The 25,337-nt window shown below is 39.4% G+C and overlaps 1 protein-coding gene across 5 annotated transcripts in view; it reads right to left on the bottom strand.

Annotated features, from left to right (window-relative positions):
* Window positions 1-25,337, bottom strand: part of OCA2 (OCA2 melanosomal transmembrane protein) — a 257,209-nt gene that overhangs the window by 48,012 nt on the left and 183,860 nt on the right. For all 5 annotated transcript variants that reach the window (XM_067739915.1, XM_067739910.1, XM_067739912.1 and 2 more), the window contains 3 exons: window positions 23,880-24,007; window positions 9,805-9,864; window positions 9,062-9,166 (listed from right to left, as the gene is read on the bottom strand). In XM_067739915.1, coding sequence (XP_067596016.1) covers window positions 9,062-9,166; window positions 9,805-9,864; window positions 23,880-24,007 — 293 coding nt within the window. The remainder of the gene's footprint in view (window positions 1-9,061; window positions 9,167-9,804; window positions 9,865-23,879; window positions 24,008-25,337) is intronic.

Here is a 25,337-nt window from a genome sequence, read left to right on the forward strand (position 1 = left end):
CTTGAGGATGAAGGGCCATGCATTGTCAATACAATGTATTCCTTTCCTTCCTTCTGGAATGCCTGTCATTACCGTGCTAGTTTTACTGGTCTCATCGAAATCTTACCTTTTTTCATGTTTCTATTTCTTTGTACTTTTGCTCTGTACTTTTTAGATACCTCTCTCACTGGCTTCAAACTCACTAACTCAGGCCTAACAGTGACTTTTTTCTTCTTCAATTCATTATTCAATATTTTTAGCTTAAAAGTTATGGGTTTTAGTTCCAGAAGCTATTTTTTTTGTTTAGTGCTTAAATCTCTGAGTATTCTTATAATTTATTGTTTGTTGTACTATGTCTATGGGATGTGCTGTGATCAGTTTTCTCTCAGCTTGTTGGAACCCCAAACGTGAGACTTGTTTTTGTGGGGTGCCGTGGAGCTAGGATCCGGAGGTGTAGTGGACAGGACTTGGGAACGGAAGGTGAACAACTCTCAGCCTGGGCACTGCAGGGCCCCCAAGGCCACCCTCCCCCACCAGAGAAGCTGGGCACAGACCCCAAGTGGGCAAAACTGCAACTAACATAGCTTGCCAAGACCACAGTGAACAAGTTGCTGGAGTCCTGCCAATTAATTGTTCTGCTGTCACTTCTCCTTCTCTGATTCTGACCTTCTTAGTTTGCACAATGGTGGAGCTGGAATTCAAGTCCAGACCCACCTCCTCCAGACCTGAGCTGTTAATTCCTACATATGCTCATGTTATTAAACCTAGTTGCAATTCACTGGACCAGATTCAACCCTCTACATTATTTTGTTCCTGGATATTTTAGGAAAGGATGAGTTAAAGTAGAAATGAGATTACATAAAAGCTAAAGTGAATGTGAAATACTTCTCGCTTTTACTACCCTAAAGGGTGCTTTTGTTTGTCAGGGATTACAGCAGTCTGCCCTCTGCCCTAACACTTCCAGTGGGGCAGGTGGTGGGGAGGACAAAGAAACCCAGAGAAAAAGGATGCATGAGAACAAACCAGCCATGAAAAATGATTTCCACATAGAGGCTGAATGATAATTCAGATAATGATGAAGAAGTCAGTTAGAGAAAACCCACAAAATTATGCATAAATTACCATTCTTTGAATTGAACATCCTGGACAGGAATAATCATATTTTAACTTGAATATTGTCTGAGAATTCTTCCTGTTCAAGAAAATGAGGCTGAAAAGATAGGTTTACATTGAGAAAGACTGTCAGGGAATTTTCAGTCATTAGCAGTGTATTTTAGTTTTCCAGTACAGTCTCTAGGGTGGTGTACTGGGAAGCCTAAAATAGCTGCCCACAAAAGCAGATCTAAGGTCACATGTAGCTTCCACAGCTCCCTGTCAACTGCAGATGGGAGAAGAGGAAAGAAGGAGAGGTGGGCAGACATCAGAGGGATTTCCTTATATGGAAATATTTGTTAAAATATTGGAATATTTCCATACCAATTGATGAAGAGCCACTATCCACCATACCAGTTACTCCCTCTGCCTCTGCTCCAAATAAGTATGGAATTAACACTGGCACATGGGGCGAGAGGGGAGAGGAGGCTTCAAGCTTCCTGCTTCAAAGTCTCCCTCTCTGTTCTGCCTCCACAGATGGAATATTCATTGATGGAATATAAATATTAAATTGATTTAATAGTGTGTTTAGTAGCGTCACTATTTAAGGTAAGCAAAGCTCAAAATGAAGGGAGGACCCAGGCAGGGGGATTAGGAAAATTTAAAAGAGCAAATCTAATTTCAAAAAAGCCATGAGGTGCTCTCCCATAATCTGCCCATGCTCATGTTGGAATTTTCACTGAAGCCCTGTCCAGATGACTTGGATAGATAAACTCATCCATTTTAGTTCTTTCCACTCTGGACATTATAAGATAAGCAAAAGTTCAAGAAAATGATCCTGCCAGTTATAAACAAAGTCTCTAGTATTTCCTGAATTTTTTGGTGTTCTTCTCTGATCACTGGAAGAGAAATATCATGAACAAATGTGAAAAGCTTCCTACCTGCTATTCTCAGCTCACAGTTGACAATGTGAATACCAGAGGAACACCCCCAAACTAAAGGCACACTCTGGAGAGAAGACACCACCCAAGAAGACATGATCTTTTGTCTCTCTAACTCACTTCCTTAGAATAATGCTCATAATTTTTTAACAGAAAGAACTTTCTGAGTAGGTGCTTCACAACCTTTTCAGGCACAGCCTAAGTCTCCCACTGAGGAATTGGCCAGCACTTCTACTCATTGGAAATGGTGACAGCAACTGGCAGTTTTCTAACCTTTTTTTTTTTTTTTTTTTTTTGCGGTACGTGGGCCTCTCACTATTGTGGCCTCTCCCATTGTGGAGCACAGGCTCTGGAGGCGCAGGCTCAGTGGCCATGGCTCACGGGCCCAGCCGCTCTGTGGCATGTGGGATCCTCCCAGACTGGGGCAAGAACCTGCGTCCCCTGCATCGGCAGGCGGACTCTCAACCACTGTGCCACCAGGGAAGCCCTTTCTAACCTTTTTAAATAAGACTTCAACGCTGTTAAATCTCATGAATTTTTTCCCTGTTGACCTGGAGAATGACACTGGCCAGAGCTGTGTTCTTACAGCAGAATGAGGTTGAGCTCAAACACAGGCAGCTCTGCAAGCCTGGCAGCAGAGACCCCAGTCACTGTTCCTGTGTTTTCTCTTCATGTCTGATGGCCACGGGCAGGCAAACCTATCTCTACCCTTGGATTGACCTGACAGTATTTCTACAGGACATTCTTGGGTCTCCTTGTTTAGTCCCCCAGGAAAATAGGAAAACTGAGAATATGGGAATCTCACCAAAGTAAAAATACACAGAGCAGACAAACCCTGAGCAGCTCTCCCCAGGAGTGTACAGTGAGGAGCAGGTACTCTAAGGGACATTTGGTTGGAGCTGGCCTCAGAAACAGTACAAGAAACTAGACCTCATAGAGTAGAAGGGGCACTACCTTTCTAGAAATGCCCGAGCTCTGTAGGTCCATGCAAGCCAGGCCAGACCACAAAAATTCTGGAATGCAAAGGATGAGGCCAGAGGTTCAGAGAGACACAAATGACTGCCAGATCTCAGAAAAGAGCCATAGTCCCCCTTCCTTCCACACACTCCAAGTTTAGAGGGTTTCTCAGGTGTGCAGAGTGAAGATGCTCCTGGTTGGGAGAAGGGTTGTGAAATGTGCAGGAGTTATCCTATCCAGGCAGGAAACCTAAATCACTTCCCCAGGACCCATTCATGTCATTGCATCTGTCAGAGGCCAGAAGCAGGGAAGATATCTATATACATATGGATTTTTTATGAGGACAATTGCAGGGCTGAAATTGAGGAAGCCCCATATCCACAGGGCAGGCAGCAAGGAAGGAAAGATTATGAGCACCTGCAGCCCACAGGCTGGTGGTCAGGAAGGAAGGTCCAAGGGAAACAGAACATCTGAAACTGAGCAGAACCCTGTGGGGCTCCTGGGGACAAAAGCCTTTCTGTGTCCCCTTCCCTGAGTTCCAAAGGTCAGGTTCAAACAGTTGCTAATCAGGGAAAGGAGGGGATGCAGTGATAAGGGAGGAGCAGTCAAGAAACAATAGTGCAGCCTTGGGGCAGGGTCCTGGTTCCCCCTCAAGGGATACACATGCAATATCTTTGAGCTCTTCTGCCAAACTGAAACCCCCACCAAATGGAAGATGTTAACTTCTTGGTGAAGCACTCTTCATTCCAGAGAAGGTCACAATTCACCCATCATTACCTGATGCCAGATGATCTCTGGATTGAAGGAATGTGGGCCCTGCACGCATTCTGATCCTTATCAGCAACCCCACCCTGGACTATAAAACTCCTCACAAACCACCCTTCCCCTCAGGTTGGACACACAGTTTTGAGGGCATTAGCCTGCTGTGGTCCCCTTTGCCTGGCAAGTCAATAAAGCTTTTCTTTCCCACTTCACCCAAAACTCTGTCTCTAGATTTAATTTGGTGTTGGAATACGGAGGCCAGATTTGGCTTCACATCTGCCAACTTTGGCAGTGTCTCCAATGCTAATGCATTCATAATATCCATCTATTCCCAGGGTCTTCTCAGGGCACACCAGAGATTCCCAGTGCTGATGCATTTGACCAGCATCTGGTGTCTCCAGCCAGCAGTGATAGTAGCTGCCACAGGGAAGAAGAATACAGAGAAGGGACAGCCTCCCACTGGGGGAACATAGAGGGCTCTATGTTGGTGAGACCAGCTCTCAGGAAAAGGGAAGAGAGAGTTGAGGGGAATGGCTGTTACCAGCAGCAAAGAATATTGTAGGCAAAGGCACAAGAAAGATGCCCAGTATCATGCTAAGGAAAGTGGCACCAGCCCAACTGGAGAGGAGGGTATGTCTCAGATGGTAGGGAGGTCTGGTAGAGAGATGGTGCAGCAATATTTTCTATGACTCTCAGAAACACAGCGAGCACTGAGGTGCCCAATTCCCTCAGTGAGAGTAACAGAATGTTGCTGGAGGATGATAAGCCAAGGGTGATGTGAAGGAAGAGTTACTTTGGAAAAATTAATCTACTGTGGTTTACTTACCTCTTTATTCATACAAACACTTGTTAACTATCTTCTTTGTGCCAGGCACAATGCTAGTAAATAAGGGAATGCAGCTGCAGACATGTCTTGACAATCAGTTTAAGGACTACCTTACTGGAGTTATGTGTAGTGTTATAGGACCCCAGAGGACAATCAAGGCCTTGCACAGGAAGTACAGAAAGCATTGCAGAGAAGGCATTTAAGTAAGTATTGAAGCAGGCTCTGAGGAACTCCTATGTTTGAGGAACTCTGTTTCATGAGCTCTGGCTCCCCAGTGCAGAAGCTGGAAACTCACTTTCCCCATCCCCTTTGTAGCTAGAACAGGCATGTGACATGGGCTCCTCCAAATCAGACACTTCTACTTGAGAATCAGGCTTGGAGAATTTGGAGAAATGTGACAAGGTGTGCTCAAGGTAGAGTGACAAAGGCCCAGGTACTCAGCATCCAACATTGGGAGAGGGAACCCAGGCAAAGCAGCAGAAGTTGGGGCCTTCATGGGGCAAACCCCACTCAGGATGTTCTTCAGAAAATCCATGAACTGTACACTATTCTTAGATAAACTCCTAATCCTCTTAAACTAACTAAAGTAGGTTCTGTTTGTCGACTGAAAAAAATTACACAACCTAAAAGTTGAGAGTTATGTTTTATTTGGTGGATATTCTTAGGAATTCAAGCCCAGGAGGCAGTATCTCAAATAACCCTGAGAAAACTGCTCCAAAGAGGCGGGGGTGGGGGGGACCAGGATATATAGGAGTTTTACAACAAAGGGCAGGTAGTCTGAATGTCTAAAAATTATTGTTAATGAAAGAAAACAAATATCTCAAGTTAAGGAATTTAGCGCTTTTCCATGTATGGGAAGGTGCAAGAGTCTGGGCTCATTGAAATCATTCCTTTGATATGCACCTCAGGCATTTGGGGCTAGTATCCTGTGTTTTCACTTCCTGAGTTCCCTCAGGGCTCACCCTTGTGCAGTCTGATGGCTGCTAGATGGCAGGCATTCTTTGTTTCCTTCCTGAATCCCCTCAGGGTTCACTGGCTCACCATTGGAGGTGGCTGCAATTGCTGATGACTGTGGCATCCTTTGTTTACTGATATTTGGCAGGCAATATTTTATTTCTCATGTTGATTGCAACTGTTGTTTGAAATGCAGATACAACCATGTGCGTTACAGATAGAAAGATCCCAACTAAAAGACTTAGGAATAAAATCAGCACCATCCAAGCCAGCTGGAGGATGAGAGTTATCAATCAAAGAGAAATCAGAAAATAACAGGGAAAAAAGAATCAGAAAAGAAAAAGCATAATAAATGCAAAACCTTAATAAAATAGTAGAAATAAACTCAAGTCTGTCAGTCAACACAATAAATTTAAACATGTTAACCAAAAGGGAAAGAGTAAAGGGACAATGTAGGTAATTAAATAGTTAATCCTATTAGGGGATTGTAAGTAAAGAAAAAGTATGGGAGACTTCTGTAAATTAATGATCACTCAAGAAAGCAGGTTTGCTTAACCACAAAACCAAGCTTAGCAACAAAACCACACAACAGAAACATGAGACATGCCCCAAAACAATAAAACAATGGTGGCATGAGACCCACATCCTGCCCAGTGAGCTCAGTAAGTTAAGAATTCTTAGGACATTCTCCATTGCACACACTATAAACAAAAATATAAGGAAAAGGTGACATTATACTAAAACCTGAGATGATTTACAATTTTTAACATATGTTACTGCCTTTTTGCTCATTTCCATTGCACCATGACAGTCCTGGCCTGAACATGTAGGGACAAGAAAACTCCCCTGCCCAACCTGGAGGAAGAGCTGATGATGGAAGTTTGATGTCTACTCAAGAATGAGGAAGAAGATGGTCTTGTCCCCCTTCCCACTTTTCCTTTAATTATAAAACTGGAGCCCACTAAGTTCTTGGGTGCAGCACCCTCTTGTAAGCCTCACAAGCATCCTATTATAATAAATCACTTCTCATCTATCACTTTGTCTCTCACTGAATTCTTTCTGTGCTTTCTGAGCTCCTCAGAGCCCCCTGAAATGCCACCTAGCAGTTTCAAAACTATTCTCTTAACAGAGATGATCTGCTTGGAATTTTAAAAATCCATTTGCATGTTGTTTTAAAAAATACAACTAAAAAAGAATTTAAAAAACAATTTAAAAAAAGGTAGAAAATAAAGAATTGGAAAAAGATAAACCAGGCAGAAGCTCAGAGCAGAGATGAAGAGAGACCTTACACAGTGTGAAAGAAACCACCATCCTGAAGAGATACAGATAATGAACCTCTAATGCCTAATCTGACTGCATAGTACTCATAAAAATGTATTGAATTGTCTGTTGAAATAGATAAACCAGTAAAGTGATTTGCTCTATCAGAATTGATTGATTAGAGAAAGAAGGAGTGAATCTAAAGAAGCTCTAACAGTACAGTCAATGTGCTTGTACATGTGGGCATGTGCAGAATTCTGCTCTCACATGGGGCAAACTGGCCACATACTAGGTCAAAGGGGCGTCTAAGTATGAAATCCTACAGACCACATCCCCTGAACGCCACAAAAATGAGAAAGAAGTGGCAAAAAAGACAGCCAAGTGAAAAGAAGGGAGGAAGGGAGCAAGGGACAGTGGTGCAGACCTAAGTGTCTGCCCAGCTCTCTGTGCTGCATACTTCCCAGGACCCTGCATCTGGACAGGGCCATGTGTCCACTTCTCACCCAAGGACTGTGACAGGTCACTTCTGATGCCACTTCCAGACTAAGGCAGAAACCCAAGTGGCCCTCTTCTGATGCAGCCATAGTGGATATCATGTGCTGACATGGTAAATTCAGGTGGCAGAGATCTGTGGGCTGCAGGAAGCTCCATGCCATGCAGCTGCTGTTTTGGTTTCTCAGGAGTTAGTTTCCATACCATGTTGACTCACACAAACTAAGATCTTTCTTTTAATCCCTTCCACAGTGATATGCCCCAGATTTATGAAGGTAGCTCCCTCAGGAAAGGTAAGGAGAGAATGATATTGGGGTTGAGGGAAGGAACAGAGAATGTTACATTCCTCTATAATGTTTTATTTCTTAAAAACAAAACAAACAAGAAAACCTGAGGCAGAGGGAATAAAACTTTCCTCATTTTGGGTGGTAAGTGTACTGATATTTGTTATCCTACCCTCTGTGATTCCTTTGATGTATTTTTTAAATTTAAATTTTGAGTAATTATTAATATTTGGGGAAGAAAAATACCAAAATTGTCATATTTTTAGAAAGTAGAGGAATCTAAATTTTCAACAATAGGGACCATTTTGTTCAGTCCAAGAGAGGGTCTGGGTCCTGAAACCTGGAAGCCCCCGAGAAGGTAGAGTGCATCAGCTGTGAGCATGCAGGGCCTCAAGGAAGCACAGAAAGGTTTGCTGATGAAAGTCTCTGGGCTTCAGCTACATAGGGTTCAGATGCACGGGGTCTTCTACAGAATCTATTTCAACTAAGAAAGGGATTCACACGCAAGCTGACCTGGCATCTCAGAAGCCCAGGGCTCTGCCGCTTTAGCCTGCCTGAGAGGTGCTGCTGCCCCTGGCCCTCTGCAGGACCACAGTAATGACAGCACCTGCTGAGCAGTAACAGCACATTCAACAACATCCAGATGACTCTTCTAACTCAGGGCTTCATGAAGAAATAATGATAGCCACAGAATTAACTCAGAATTACCAAACCCAGACCCTGGAAGGACAATAGCTAGGTAACTGGAGCACCAATGCAGCAGACACTGTGATTCCAGGCAATGCATGGTGACATAGAGCCCCAGTCACCCTAAGGTCCTGTGTGAGAGGAGTGGCCCTCAAGGTCACAAGAACAAGAGATAAGTCTCCTCTATTGAGAATCCAGCCATGAGGAGTGTTCATGCATGCCCATCACACCTGGGATACCAGGTGCTGTGACAGGACCCGAGGTTCCTGTTCCCACCTTTATGCTGTCATACCAGGCATTCACAATTCTGCCCTAAGTTGAGCAATCAGTGACGTCAGAAGACACAGCAGGAACAGCCCTGTAAAAGTCCTCTAATATGGACCCCCTAATCTTGACTTGGGTCAAGATCACACAGAGAATTCAAAATCTTATCCAGGCCATAGCACCAGAAGCTACCCCAGCCAGTTAGAATAGCTTCTGCATTTGTCAGGAATAAAGGATGAACACCTTCAACCAGCCTCTGTCTTTGGTGTCTTCCAATTTTCTTTGAAAAAAGAAAGAAAGAAAGACTGTCTTTTCCATGAGAGGTGGCAGCTCCCAGTCGGACTGATCCTGAAACAACCAGCCATCCTGGGATTCACTGACCACAGCAGCTGTAGGCCTCAGCTCCCAGCTGCTGCCTGGGATCAATCACATCTGTCCCCTTAAACTGTGAGTGCAGTAAAGGGACAGGGCTCATTCTCTGCTTCTTCTGGAAGGAAGGGTGAGTCCAGGTTGTGTGCAGGTGAAACCTGGGCCCTCATCACATGGAGGAGACTGTGACTCACCATGGTAGCAGTGAATGGTATGTTGTCAATCAGGGACGATGCGATGGCTGAGACCCAGACCACCAAGATGATGGCAGCTGCAAGGCGCTGATCTTCTGGGACCATCTGGAAGGAACAGATAAGAGCAGGGCAGTGTACCATAGCTACATAGATCATACGCACTGAGGATCTGATGCTAGGACATGTGAGACTCAGAAGGGACCACAGGGCTCTTGGTCCTTCCTCTTCCACACAAGGAGAGCAAGGGAGACCCAGGTGTGCAAACAGGACCAACTGGGCTTTCCCGACCCCTACAAGGAGCCTGGACCAGGGTCTACAAGTAACTGAGAGGAGTGACTCCCAATCATGCTCAAGCCAACCAACCCTTGGGGGCTGGGACGGGGTGGGGGGCAGCAGGTCCAGTGTTCCCATGCCTGGTGGGACACCAGGTGACACACTGGTCACACTGACCTCACTTCCCGTGTGGTGACCCTAGGCTGCGACCTCTGTGCATCACTTACTGAGACTGCTGTCTCAATTCTCTCCTTCCCAGAAAGTTTTTAACTAAAGGCTAATAGCAAAATTGCAAGCATCTGTAATTATATATTCTTTGAAAAAGTCTCTTTTCATCTCTTAGCTACACAAGATAAAATAGGTTCCCTGCTATACTTTTTAATATAATTAATGTGACCTATTCTTGCCAATTTAAAAAAAAATCAAAGGAATAGTGGCTGGAGCACATTATATTGCAGTATTTAATGTACCTTTATTAGCAAAGCAGTCTGTTCTCCAACATACTCTATTAAGTGGAGATGTGCCAATGCCTAGAAGAAATAGAGGTATGATAAGAATCAGTTTAAAACTGAGAATATATCAAATTTTTAAAAACATGTCTTTAAAATGAGAATAAGTGAACATGGCGCTCTCATTTTTTTTTATAAAAGATCAAACACACAGTCTATAAATAATTTACTATCTTATATGCACACTGAAGATTCATTGAGAAGAGCACAGTAGCAGAGGCAGGAACTTCTCATTAATTTGAGTTAATATCCATGTTAAATTTACATTTGGATGGAAGGCCATTTCTTTATTTTAAGATCACTGTATAGGAGTACTGTTCACCTGTACGTAATGAAATGTCTCTCCGTATAGAATGTCTTGCAAGTAAGTTTCATTTCAAATTCCTTTTTAAAGCTAAGCATCACAGAGTTTCAGAAGAATATAAAGAAAATGCATGGTTTTCATAACTTTCAAAGAAACGTCTATTTAACTGAAGCATGTACTATTTTCATAGTACTAGACAGATTCCAAAAATTGTGTCCAGAGAAAGGTAGGAAAGAAGATTAGATGGAGACATAAGTTCAGGAGCCATTCTGCTCAGTCTTCCCACTTTGTTCCAGCTGAGGAGGAGATCTTCTGCTGTCCATGACAGATCCCAGACAGGAAGCACCGAGAGGGAACCAGACATGGGGGTGACATAGCTACCTAGCACCTCTCAAATGTGGCCTTTTCACTGTGATGTCATCATAATGAATGATTACAAATACTGAAAACATCAGCTCGACTATGTTTAAAAAAGAAAGTCAAGACATGAGGAAAATACAAATAGCCAATAGATACTCCTTTATAAAATGACAAATGAGATAACTATGTAACATCTAATTCTATCAAATCTAAAGTTGTAAATATATAATATATACTCTACACTTCAGCAAACTAAAGTTTATATGTAGCTGAAGATTATATGCATCACTTGTCTCCTCCGTCAATTTATATAGAGAAAAGATGATTGTATAATACGATGTAAATCCCTCACAATATGAAACATAATTATCCTTCTGTTGCAGTGACTAGTTGCAAAAAGCTGGTTCAGCAGTGATCTGACATCCCTGTTCCACTGAAATTAGACAAATACAATAAATCAATGCCACTACTTTTTTCAAAATGAGGGACTAGGAGGTCTTAAGGTCCCTTCTGCAGCTAAATAAATAGACCCTGGATAAAACACACTTTTAGGGCATTACTGGATTAGCAAGACAATGTAATGTTTTCCAAGGAATCTCCCTTCCCATGAAAATATTTCTTGCAGCTGGCTGGGAGCTGCAGACTTGAATGGCAAGGAAGGATGAAATTGCCTTGAGCTTGATGCCAACCAAGGGCTGAAGTCAGAGCACTGAGGTGTGAGCAGCAGCAAGGTTGTAGGCTGAAACAGGGATTCTCACACTGCACTGACAGCCTCGAAACAGGCTGAAAAAATTATCCCCTGGCAACCAGCAGAGGCAAACAAAAGAAGTTTCTGGAAGAAAGAACCCCAAATGTAACCTCTCAAGAGTCCCACAGATTAAGATCAAGTAACAAAATTATAATCTAGGGTCATCAAGAATGCAAGAAGACAAGTAACATGAACAAAAGCAGAAATAACCAAAACAGATTTGGATATACCACCAACATGCAAGAGTGAGAATCCACAGGTACTGGATATAGTAGAGGAATTTTGTTTAAAGAAAATAGAGTTGAAGAGTGTAAGTAACAATTAACGTTTGCCCTTGATGAGTTAAGAATATAAGCTGTCATCTCTAGAGTAAACCACTAAAAGATAATGTAACTGCCAAGAAGTGGGAAATCAAATTTAACATAACCCTTAATCAACTCAGATAAGGGAGAAAAAAAGATTGAAGATAAAAATATACAAGGTCAGGGAGGCCTTCAAGATGGTGGAGAAGTAAGACGTGGAGATCACCTTACTCCCCACAAATATATCTATATGTGGAACAACTCCTACAGAACACCTACTGAACTCTGGCAGAAGACCTCAGACTTCCCAAAAGGCAAGAAACTCCCCATGTACCTGGGTAGGGCAAAAGAGAAAAGAAAAAACTGAAACGAAAGAATATGGGTGGGACCCAAACCTCTGGGAGGGAGCTGTGAAGGAGGAAAAGTTTCTACACACTACAAAGCCCCTTCACTGATGGAGATGGGGGCTGGGCAGGGTGGGGGGGCAATTCTGAGCCAGGGAGGAGAGAGCAGCAACAGGGGTGCAGAGGGCAAAGTGGAGAGATTCCTGCACAGAGGACTGTTGCCGACCAGCACTCACCAGCTCAAGAGGCTTGGCTGCTCACCAGCTGGCTGGGGCAGGTTGGGGCTGGGAGCTGAGGCTTGGGCTTTGAAGGTCAGATCCCAGGGAAAGGACTGGGGTTGGCTGTGTAAACACAGCCTGAAGGGGGCTAGTGCACCACAGCTAGCTGGGAGGGAGTCCGGGAAAAAATCTGGACCTGCCTAAGAGGCAAGAGACAATTGTTCTGGGTTGCATGAAGAGAGGAGATTCAGAGCACCGCTTATACAACCTCCAGAGACTGGCACAAGCCATGGCTATCAGCACAGATACCACAGACAGGCTGGAACACTAAGGCTGCTGCTGCAGGCACCAAGAAGCCTGTGTGCAGGCACAGGTCACTATCCACACATCCCCTGCCCAGAGCCTGTCCAGCATTCCACTGCCAGGGTCCCGTGATCCAGGGACAACTTCCCTGGGAGAACACACAGCACGCCTCAGGCTGTTGCAACGTCATGCCGGCCTCTACAGCCAGGGGCTCGCCGTGCCTTCCATACCCATCCCTCCCCACAAGCCGGAATGAGCCAGAGCCACCTAATCAGGTGCTACTTTAACCCTGCCTGTCTGGCCGGCAGGGAACAGACGCCTTCAGATGACCTACATGCAAAGGTGGGGCCAAATCCAAAGCTGAACCAAATCCAAAGCTGAACCCCAGGAGCTGTGCGAACAAAGAAGAGAAAGGGAAATATCTCCCAGCAGCCTCAGGAACAGCAGATTAAATCTCCACAATCAACTCTATGTACCCAGCGTCTCTGGAACACCTGAATAGACAACAAGTTATCCCAAAATTGAGGCAGTGGACTTTGGGAGCAAATGTAGACTTGGGGTTTGCTTTCTGCATCTAATTTGTTTCTGTTTTTATGTTTATCTTAGTTTAGTATTTAGAGTTTATTATAATTGGTAGATTTGCTTAATGATTGGGTTGCTCTCTTCCTTTTACATACATATATATATGTATATATATATATTTCTCCTTTTTCTTTTTTTGTCAGTGTGTATGTGTATGCTTCTTTGTGTGATTTTGTCAGTATAGCTTTGCTTTTGCATTTGTCCGAGGCTTCTGTCTTTTTTTTTGTATAGCTTTTAGCACTTGTGATCATTGGTGGATTTGTTTTTTGGTTTGGTTGCTCTCTTCTTTCATTCTTTTTTACTACTTTTTAATTTTTTAAATATTTTAAATTTTAATAATTTTAATTAATTAATTTATTTTTTATTCTCCCTTTACTTTTGAGCCTGGTGGCTAACAGGGTTTAGGTGCTCTGGCCAGGTATCAGGCCTGAGCCTCAGAGACTGCCTGGGCCCATTAAATATCAAATGGCAAAAACTCTACCAGATATCTCCACCTCAATGTTAAGACCCAGCTCCAGTCAATGACCAGCAAGCTACAGTGCTGGACACCCTATGCCAAACAACTACCAAGACAGGAACACAAACCCACCCATTAGCAGAGACACTGCCTAAAATCATAATATATTCACAGACACCCCAAAAAATACCACCAGACACGGTCCTGGCCACCAGAAAGGCAAGATCTAGCCACATCCACCAGAACACAGCACCAATCCCCTCTACCAGGAAGCCTACACAATCAACAGAATCAATTTTATGCACTGGGTGCAGACACACAAACAACAGGAACTACAAACCTGCAGCCTGCGAGAAGGAGACCCCAAACACAGTAAGTTAAGCAAAATAAGAAGACAGAGAAATAATACAGCAGATGAAGGAGCAAAGTAAAATCCCACCAGTCCAAACAAATGAAGAGGTAATAGGCAGTTTACTTGAAAAAAAATTTAGAGTAATGACAGTAAAGTTGATCAAAAATATTGGAAATAGAATGGAGAAAATACAAGAAATGTTCAACAAGGACCTAGAAGAACTAAAGAGCAAATAAAAAAAAGGTGAACATCACAAAAAATGAAATTAAAAATTCTCTGGAAGGAATCAATAGCAGAATAACTGAGGCAGAAGAATGGATAAGTGACCTGGAAGATAAAATAGTAGAAATAACTACTGCAGAGCTGAAAAAAGAAAAAAGAATGAAAAGAATTGGGGACAGTCTCAGAGACATATAAGAGAACATTAAATGCACCAACATACGAATTATAGGGTTCTCAGAAGATGAGGAAAAAAAGGGACTGAGAAAATATTTGAAGAGATTATAGTGGAAAACGTCCTTAATATGGGAAAAGAAATAGACAAGCAAGTCCAGGAAGCACACAGAGTCCCATACAGGATAAATCCAAGGAGAAATACACCAAGAAACATATTAATCAAACTATCAAAAATAAAATACAAAGAAAAAATATTAAAAGCAGCAAGAGAAAAGCAAAAAGTAACATAAAAGGGATTCCCCATAAGGTTAACAACTGATCTTTTAGCAGAAATACTGCAAGAGAGAAGGGAATGGCAGGACATATTTAAACTGATGAAAGGGAAAAACCTACAACCAAGATTACTCTACACAGCAAGGATCTCATTTAGATTCAACGGAGAAATTAAAATATTTACAGACAAGCAAAAGCACCACCAAACCAGCTTTACAACAAAGCTAAAGGAACATCTCTAGGCAGGAAACACAAAAGAAGGAAAAGACCTACAATAACAAACCCAAACCAATTAAGAAAAAGGTAATAGGAACATACATATTGATAATTATGTTAAATGTAAATGGATTAAATGGTCCAACCAAAAGATATAGACTGGCTGAATGGATACAAAAACAGGACATATATACATGCTGTCTACAACAGACCCACTTCAGACCTAGGGAAATATACAGCCTGAAAGTGAGGGGATGGAAAAATATATTCCATGCAAATAGAAATCAAAAGAAAGTTGGAGTAGCAATTCTCACATCAGACAAAATAGATTTTAAAATAAAGATTATGACAAGACAAAGAAGGACACTACAAAATGATCAAGGGATCAATCCAAGAAGAAGATATAACAACTGTAAATATTTATGGACCCAACATAGAAGTACTTCAATACATAAGGCAAATGCTAACAGCCATAAAAGGGGAAATCAACAGCAACACAATAATAATAAGGGATTTTAACACCCCACTTTCACCAATGGACAGATCATCCAATATGAAAATAAATAAGGAAATGCAAGGTTTAAATTATACATTAAATCAAATGGACTTAATAGATATATAGGACATTCCATCAAAAAACAACAGCATACAATTTCTTCTCAAGGGCTCATGGAACGTTCTCCAGGATAGATCATATCTTAGGTCACAAATCAAGCCTTGGTGTATATAAGAAAATTGAAATTGTATCCAGTATCTTTTCCAAACACAATACTATGAGACTAGATATCAATTACAGGAAAAAAACTGTAAAAAATACAAACAAATGGAGGCTAAAGAATACACTACTAAATAACCAAGAGATAACGGAAGAAATCAATGAGGAAATCAGAAAATACCTAGAAACAAATGACTTTGAAAACATGATGACCAAAAACCTATGGGATGCAGCAAAAGCAGTTTTAAGAGGGAAGTTTATAGCAATACAGTCCTACCTGAAGAAACAAGATACATCTCAAAAAACAACCGAAACTTACACCTAAAGCAAGTAGAGAAAGAAAAACAAAAACCTCAAAGTTAGCAGAAGGAAAGAAATTATAAACATCAGATCAGAAATACATGAAAAAGAAATGAATGAAATGACAGCAAAGGTCAATAAAACTAAAAACTGGTTCTTGAGAAGATAAACGAAATTGATAAACCATTTGTTAGACTCATCAAGAAAAAAAGGGAGAAGACTCAAATCAATGAACTACAAATGAAAAAGGAGAAGTAATAACTGACACTGCAGAAATACAAAGGATCATGAGAGACTACTACAAGACATATATGCAAATAAAATGGACAACCTGGAAGAAACAGACAAGCTTTTAGAAAAGCACAACCTTCTGAGACTGACCCAGGAAGAAATAGAAAACATAAAGACACCAATCCAAAGCATGGAAATTGAAAGAGTGATTAAAAATCTTCCCATAAAGAAAAGCCCAGAACCAGATGGATTCATAGGCGAATTCTATCAAATATTTAGAGAAGAGCTAACATCCATGCTAGTCAAACTCTTCCAAAATATAGAAGAGGGAGGAACACTGCCAAACACATTCTATGAGGCCACCATCACCCTGATACAAAAATCAGACAAATATGTCAAAACAAAAAGAAAACTACAGGCCAATACCACTGATGAACATAGATGCAAAAATCCTCAACAAAATACTAGCAAACAGAATCAAACAGCATATTAAAAGGATCATACACCATGATCAAGTGGGGTTTATTCCAGGAATGCAAGGATTCTTCAATATATGCAAATCAATCAATGTGATACACCATATTAACAAACTGAAGGAGAAAAACCATATGATCATCTCAATAGATGCAGAGAAGGCTTTTGACAAAATTCAACACCGATTTATGGTAAAAACCCTCCAGAAAATAGGCATACAGGGAACTTTCCTCAACATAATAAAGGACATATATGACAAACCAACAGCCAACATCATCCAATATGGTGATAAACTGAAACCATTTCCACTAAGATCAGGAACAAGACAAGTTTGCCCACTCTCACCACTCTTATTCAACATAGTTTTGGAAGTTTTAGTCACAGCAATCAGAGAAGAAAAAGAAATAAAAGGAATCCAAATCAGAAAAGAAGAAGTAAAGCTGTCACTGTTTGCAGATGATTATATGTATATGTATATGTATGATACTATACATAAAGAATACTAAAGATGCTACCAGAAAACTACTAGAGCTAATCAATGAATTTGGAACAGTAGCAGGATACAAAATTAATGCACAGAAATCTCTTGCATTCCTATACACTAATGATGAAAAATCTGAAAGAGAAATTAAGGAAACACTCCCATTTACCATCACAATAAAAAGAATAAAATACCTAGGAATAAAGCTACGTAAGGAGACAAAAGACCTGTATGCAGAAAACTATAAGACACTGATGAAAGAAATTAAAGGTGATACAAACAGATGGAGAGATAATACAAACAGATGGAGAGATATACCATGTTCTTGAATTGGAAGAATCAACATTGTGAAAATGACTATACTACCCAAATCAATCTACAGATTCAATGCCATCCCTATCAAACTACCAAGAGCATTTTTCACAGAACTAGAACAGAAAAGTTCACAATTTGTATGGAAACACAAAAGACCCCTAATATCCAAAGCAATCTTGAGAAAGAAAAACAGAGCTGGAGGAATCAGGCTCCCTGACTTCAGACTATACTACAAATCTACAGTAATCAAAACAGCATGGTACTGGCACAAAAACAGAAATATAGATCAAGGGAACAGGATAGAAAGCCCAGAGATAAACCCACGCACATATGGTCACCTTATTTTTGATAAAGGATGCAGGAATATACAATGGAGAAAAGACAGCGTCTTCAAAAAGTGGTGCTGGGAAAACTGGTCAGCTACATGTAAAAGAATGAAATTAGAACACTCCCTAACACCATACACAAAAATAAACTCAAAATGAATTCAAGACCTAAATGTAAGGCCAGACACTATTAAATGTTTAGAGGAAAGCATAGGTAGAACACTCTATGACATAAATCACAGAAAGATCCTTTTTGACCCACCTCCTAGAGAAATGGAAATAAAAACAAAAATAAACAAATGGAACCTAAAGAAACTTAAAAGCTTTTGCACAGCAAAAGAAACCATAAACAAAACAACCCAGAGATGGGAAAAAATATTTGCAAATGAAGCAACTGACAAAGGATTAATCTCCAGAATTTACAAGCAGCTCATGCAGCTCAATATCAAAAAAACAATCAACTCAATCCAAAAATGGGCAGAAGACCTAATTAGACATTTCTCCAAAGAAGGTATACAGATTGCCAACAAACACATGAAAGGATGTTCAACATCACTAATCACTAGAGAAATTGAAATCAAAATTACGATGAGGGATCACCTCACACCAGTCAGAATGGCCATCATCAAGAAATCTAGAAACAATAAATGCTGGAGAGGGTGTGAAGAAGAGGGAACCCTCTTACACTGTTGGTGGGAATGTAAATTGATACAGCCACTATGAAGAACAGTATGGAGGTTCCTTAAAAAACTAAAAATAGAACTACCATATGACCCAGCAATCCCACTACTGGGCATATACCCTGGGAAAACCATAATTCAAAAAGAGTCATGTACCACAATGCTCGATGCAGCTCTATTTACATTGGGCAGGACATGGAAGCAACCTAAATGTCCATTGACAGATGAATGGATAAAGAAGATGTGGCACATATATACAATGAAATATTATTCAGCCATAAAAAGAAATGAAATTGAGTTATTTGTAATGAGGTAGATGGACCTAAATTCTGTCATAGAGTGAAATAAGTCAGGAAGAGAAAAACAAATACAGTGTACTACATATATATGTGTATATATATATATATATATATATATATATATATATATATATATATATGGAATCTAAAAACAAACCAGGTTCTGAAGAACCTAGGGGCAGGACAGGAATAAAGACGCAGACATAGAGAATGAACTTGAGGACACGGGGAGAGGTAATTGTAAGCTGGGATGAAGTGAGAGAGTGGGATGGACATATATACACTACTGAATGTAAAATAGATAGCTAGTGGGAAGCAGCCACAGAGCACAGGTAGATCAGCTCAGTTCTTTGTGACCACCTAGAGGGGTGGGATAGGGAGGGCTGGAGGGAGATGTAAGAGGGAGGAGATATGGGAATATATGTAAATGTATAGCTGATTCATTTTGTTATAAAGCAGAAACTAACACACCATTGTAAAGCAATTATACTCCATTATATATGTTAAAAATAATAAAATAAAATAGGAAGACCTATGTGTCAAAGGGAGCAAGAAGAAACCAGGGACCGAGAATTCAGTAAAAAGAAGCTTGTTGGAAATTGATTTTCTTCTGGCTAGCTGAGTAACCTGAGAAAGTTTTTAAAGGCTGGGAATTTTAAGGACATACACTTCTACAAGGGAAGAAGAGGATGATAATGAAAACAAAATATCTTTGTCACTGAGAGAATAGACATTTTTAGATGAATTGCAGTACAAACTAAATCTTAGAAACTAGGGTCTATAAGGATTCCCAGCTTTAAAAAAAAAAATAAAGAACATATTTCCAATGTAAGAGTTTATCCAATGATTTAATATGGAAAAAAGGAAAATTAATGAAATTACAATTTCATTTTTTTAAAGATCAAAAAATTTTCTAACTTTTCCTAGACTAATCAAGAAAGCAGACAGAAGACACAAATCATTAAAATCAGAAATGGAAAAGGGAATATCACTAATGACTTCACAGAAATAAAAAGTATTAGATGCAATATTATAAACAACTTATGCCAAAAATTAAGAAAACTTGGATGAAATAGACAAGTTCATAGAAGACAAAATTTAGTAATACTTACTCAAGAAGAAATGTTATACCTGAATAGGCCTAAGAAATTGAATTAGTAAAATCAAACACAAAACCTTCCCACAATTTAAATTCCAGGCCCAGATGGCTTCACTGGAAACTTTTATTGAATATTTAAAAACAGCCCTTCACAAATTCTTCTACAAAGAATACTTCTGAACTCATTCTCTTAGATTCATTCAGTGTTATGCTCATACCAAATCCAGACAAAATATCACATAAAAATAATAATGTAGACCAATATCCCACATGAATGTAGATGCAAAAATTCTCAACAAAATAATAGTAATCTACCTCAAAAACTTATTATACACCATGACCAAGTGAGATTTACTTCAGGAATGCAAAGTAGATTTAACAGCTGAAAAACAGTTAATGTAGTATACCACATTAATAGATTCAAATTGATAGATTCAACATTAAAAATCATATGGTCATCTTAATAGATACAGATAAAACATTTGACAAAATCCAATATACATTCTGATAAAATTTCACAACAAACTAGGAATATATCCTAACTTTATCAACCTAATAAAGGATATCTATTTTTTTAAAAAAACCCTATGTCTAACATTATGCATAATGGTGAAAAACTGAATACATTTCCCCTAAGATCAGAAAAAAGTTATGAATGTCAATACTCATCACTTCAACATTAAACTAGAGGTTCTGGCCAACAAGACAGGAAAAAAAGAAAAAGAAGGGAAAAGGAGGGTATTTGGAGGAGAGAGAGGAGGAGAGTGTGAGCTAGTTAAAGGCATTCCAATCAGAAAAGAAATTAAAATGTCTTTATTTGCGTATGACATGAAAGAAAATTCTAAACAGCTACTAGACTAATAAATGGGTTCAGCAAGTTCACAGAACACAATGTTAATATTAAAAACTCAATTGTATCTCTATGTAATGTTAATATACAATCAGAATAAAGTTAAGAAAACAATTGTATTCAAAATAGCATCAAAAAATATAACACACATTTATAACCTTTATATACTACCTAAGGAGGCAAAATACCTGTACTCCAAAAACTGTAAGACATTGATGAAAGAAGTCGAAGATGACAAACAGATGGAACAATATACCATGTTCTTGGGTTGGAAGAATCAATATTGTCAAAATGACTACACTACCCAGTGCAATCCCTATCAAATTGCCAATCGCATTTTTCACAGAACTAGAACAAACATTTTCTAAATTTGTATGGAGACACAAAAGACCCCAAATAGACAAAGCAATATTGAGAAAGAAAAACGGAGCTGAAGGAATCAGGCTCCCTGACTTCAGACTATACTACAAAGCAACAGTCATGAAAACAGTATAGTACTGGCACAAAAACAGAAATATAGTTCAATGGAACAGGATAGAAAGCCCAGAGATAAACCCATGCACATATGGTGTATGGTCACCTTATCTTGGACAAAGGAGGCAAGAATATACAATGGAGAAAAGAGAGCCCCTCCAATAAGTGGTGCTGGGAAAACTGGACAGCTACATGTAAAAGAATGAAATTAGAACACTTCCTAACACCATACACAAAAATAAATCAAACACCTAAACATAAAGCTAGACACTATAAAACTCTTAGAGGTAAACATAGGCAGAACACTCCATGACATAAATCACAGCAAGATCCTTTATGACCCACCTCCTAGAGTAATGGAAATAAAATAAAAAATAAACAAATGAGACCTAATGAAACTTAAAATCTTTTGCACAGCAAAGCTTTTCTCTCATTCTGTGAGATAACCCACAGAATAGGAGAAAATATTTGCAAATGTTGAAACAGACAAAGGAATAATCTCCAAAATTTACAAACAGCTCATGCGGCTCAATATCAGAAAAACAAACGACCCACTGAAAAAATGGGCAGAAGACCTAAAGAGACATTTCTCCAAAGAAGACATACAGATGGCCATGAGACACATGAAAAGATGCTCAACATAGCTAATTATTAGAGAAATGCAAATCAAAATTATGAGATATCACCTCACACCAGTCAGAATGGCCATCATCAAGAAGTCTACAAAAAATAAATGCTGGAGAGGGTGTGGAGAAAAGGGAACCCTCCTACACTGTTGGTGTAAACTGGTGCAGCTACTACAGAGAAAAGCATGGTTCAAAAGGATTTTCCTCATATTTGCTTTTAAAAAATTAAATACCTTTTCACACCTACTAGAATGTCTATAATCAAAAAGAATGGTATTATGTGACAGGGAGGATATAAAGAAACTGGAATCTACTACATTACTGACAGGAATGTAGAATGGTACAGCCACTGTGAAAAACATTTTGGCAGTTTTTAAAAAATATTTATTTATTTATTATTTGGCTGCATTGAGTCTTAGCTGCAGCACGTGGGATCTTCATTGCGGCATGTGGGATCATTCACTGCAGCATGCGGGCTCTTTGTTGCAGAAGCACAGGCTTCTCTCTAGTTGTGGCATGCAGGTTCTAGAGCACACAGGCTCAGTAGTTGAGGTGCACAGCCTCTCTAGTTGTGGTACGCAGGCTTCAGAGCATGCAGGCTCAGGAGTTGTAGCATGCGGGCTCAGTAGTTGTGGTGCATGGGCTTTGGAGTGCTTGGGCTCAGTAGTTGTGGTGCTTGGGCTTAGTTGCTCTGCAGCATGTGGGATCTTAGTTCCCCATCCAGGGATTTAACCTACGTCCCCTTCATTGGAAGGCAGATTCTTAACCACTGGACCACCAGGGAAGTCCCAGGCAGTTTCTTAAGAAGCTAAACTTATGATAAGACCTAACACCTACCTAAAAGAAATGAAAACATGTCCACATAAAGACATACACAAATATACACAGATGTTTATGAAAATAGGTAAATAAAATATGGTATATCCATATAGTGGAATGCTATTCAGCAATAAACAAAATGAGACTAAGATATATACCAGAACATGGATGAACCTCAACATCATTATTCTAATTTAAAGAAACCAGACAGAAAATGGTACACAGTATAGGATTCCTTTTAGATGAAATGTACAGAAAAGGCACATCAATAGACAGAAAAAAGATTAGTGATTGCCTAGAGCTGGAGTTAAGAGCTAGAATTGACTATAAATTGGTGTAAGGGTCATAGGGATAAAACGTTCAAAATTTACTAAAAATCATTAAACTGTAAAGTTAAAATGAGTGAATTTTATGATATATAAATTATATTTTAAGTTGCTTTAAAAATTCCAGTGTTTATCCCATCAAGACAAAGAGAAGTATATGCCAAAGAGAAGTATATGCCATTGAGAACAATATGCCAAAAACCCAGATGAGATAGCAATTTACACCTTGAATAAGCATGTAATTGAGGCAGGGACTCTCAAAAGCCAATCAGGAAACAGTAACCAGAATTTTCCCCCCAGTAGTCCTCATATTCTGTGTGTAAAGAAGACTCAGAATAGAAAAGGTGAAGTTTTTGAGTAGGAAACAGATGAAGTAGAATATGATTCATGACTCCCTGACATATTCGGAGGGCCTATGTGAGTCATTTGATTACACATCTATGCAATCTATTATGAGTTAAAGACATAGATTTCAATGATTCAAGGGACCTGTTTTTAAAAAATTAGGGGAAAAAAGCCAAAGTCTGAATCAAGAGAATAATGAATATTGAATGGGTCTGTCATCAATAAATTAAGGTAATTAATGTGAAACATTTGGATCCTTTGGGGAGTAGTAGTCTTGTACATCAGTAAAGCTTTGCATTTGAGGAGGACAGAAGTTTATAAATGAAGTCTCAAGATTAAAAAGTATTGTGAATAATTTTGTAACAACAATTATAACTAAATAAAGCAATACATATTATTCATTCTTTTCTTTGATATAGTCTTTTCCATCATAACAGAATATTTACTTAAATATTACACAAAATGGAATAGATTATCAAAATAACATTTCCCTGTACTTTCTGTAACAAGTCATTTTGCCCCAAAATTAGAGTAAATTCTACTGTACTTTGTAACAAATGAAATTAGAACAAGTTTACGAACCACAAACATTATTCAAGAAAAAAACAGCAACCAAATAAATCAATTTATTAAATAATATTTAGGTGCCTGAGATAAAAGTTGATTTAACTTAAAATAGTCTAATTTCAACCCCCATAATTTTCCACTTAGTGAATATGTAGAAAGACTTACAGACTTTGGGCTTTCTTCATTCACTAAACAAAATGTGAAATCTAAAAATCAGACAAGATCATATTGCAAAAGTTCAACTAAAGTCTTACCTCCATCAGAACAAAGAGTGCTGCAAAGAATAGAAGGGTTGCCCATTCTACTCTGTGTAGAATTATCTCAAAATCATGGATATCAGCTAAAATTAGCAACCAGATGGCACCCAGAATAGCAATCCACCCTGAAAAACAAATAAACAGAGTTATAGATGTAGTTCAATTGTTAAAACACTAATTCTTCATCTTCGGATTGCTTTCTTAAATTGAAGATAATTGATATTCTGCAAACTGAACATGCTTAAAACGTACAATTTGTATTTTGGGTAATGTATATACCAAAGAAACCAACACAACAAGCAGGAAAATGAATATATCCACCACACCAACAGTTTACTCATGCCCATGTTCTTTTCTCCCTCTCCCGCCTCCTGTCACCAGACCCCACCCCAGGAAACCATTCATCTCTTTTCTTAAATGTAATCATATAGTTTTTTTGTTTGTTTGTTTGTTTTTTGCGGTACGCAGGCCTCTCACTGTTGTGGCCTCTCCCGTTGCGGAGCACAGGCTCTGGACGCACAGGCTCAGCGGCCATGGCTCACGAGCCTAGCCGCTCCCCGGCATGTGGGATCTTCCCGGACTGGGGTATGAACCCGTGTCCCCTGCATCGGCAGGCGGACTCTCAACCACTGCGCCACCAGGGAAGCCCCTAGTATGTATTTTTTATCTGACTGCTTCCATTCAGCACAATTATTTTAAGATTCTTCAGTGTTGGTGTGTGGACCAATAGTCATTCTTCTTTATTGTTTAGTATGGCATGGTATGGCTATGCCACAATGTACATACTCATTCACCTTGATGGACATTTGCACTGCTTCCAGTGTTTGGCTATTACAAATGAATGTGCTCTGAACTTTCATATAAATTATCTATATGTACATTATGCTTTCAGTTCCCTTGGGTCAATATCTAGGAATGGAATGGTTGGATCATATAATAGGCTAGTATTATGGAATATTTATGTTTTAAGAAACTGTGGGACTGTTTCCCAAAATGGTTCTAACATTTTACAATCCCACCACTAGTATATGAGAATTCCAGTTTCTCCATATTTTCAACACTTAACTTTTTTGATTTTTGACATTACAGTGGGTATGAAATGGTATCTCATTGTGATTTCAAATTGTATTTCTCTAGTGACTAATGATGTTGAGCATCTTTTCGTGTACTTATCTGTCATCCATATATGTTCTTTTGTGAAGTTTTTGTTCAAATAGGCTGAACAAATATTTTTTTCTGAGTAGAGCAAATAAAACTCAAAATAAGTAGAATAAAAATGTGCTGGATCAGAAATAAATGAAATAGAAAAATATTAGAGAAAAGCAATGATACCAAAACTTGGTTCTTTTAGGAGATCAAGAAGATTGATAAAACTTAGCCAGTCTAAATAGGACAAAAAGACAAAGGGGAAAAATGCTAATATCAAGAATAAGATCAGTGATATGGATTATAATT

The sequence above is a fragment of the Pseudorca crassidens genome, chromosome 6 (assembly GCF_039906515.1).
Source record: "Pseudorca crassidens isolate mPseCra1 chromosome 6, mPseCra1.hap1, whole genome shotgun sequence".
In the NCBI taxonomy this organism is placed as follows: domain Eukaryota; kingdom Metazoa; phylum Chordata; class Mammalia; order Artiodactyla; family Delphinidae; genus Pseudorca; species Pseudorca crassidens.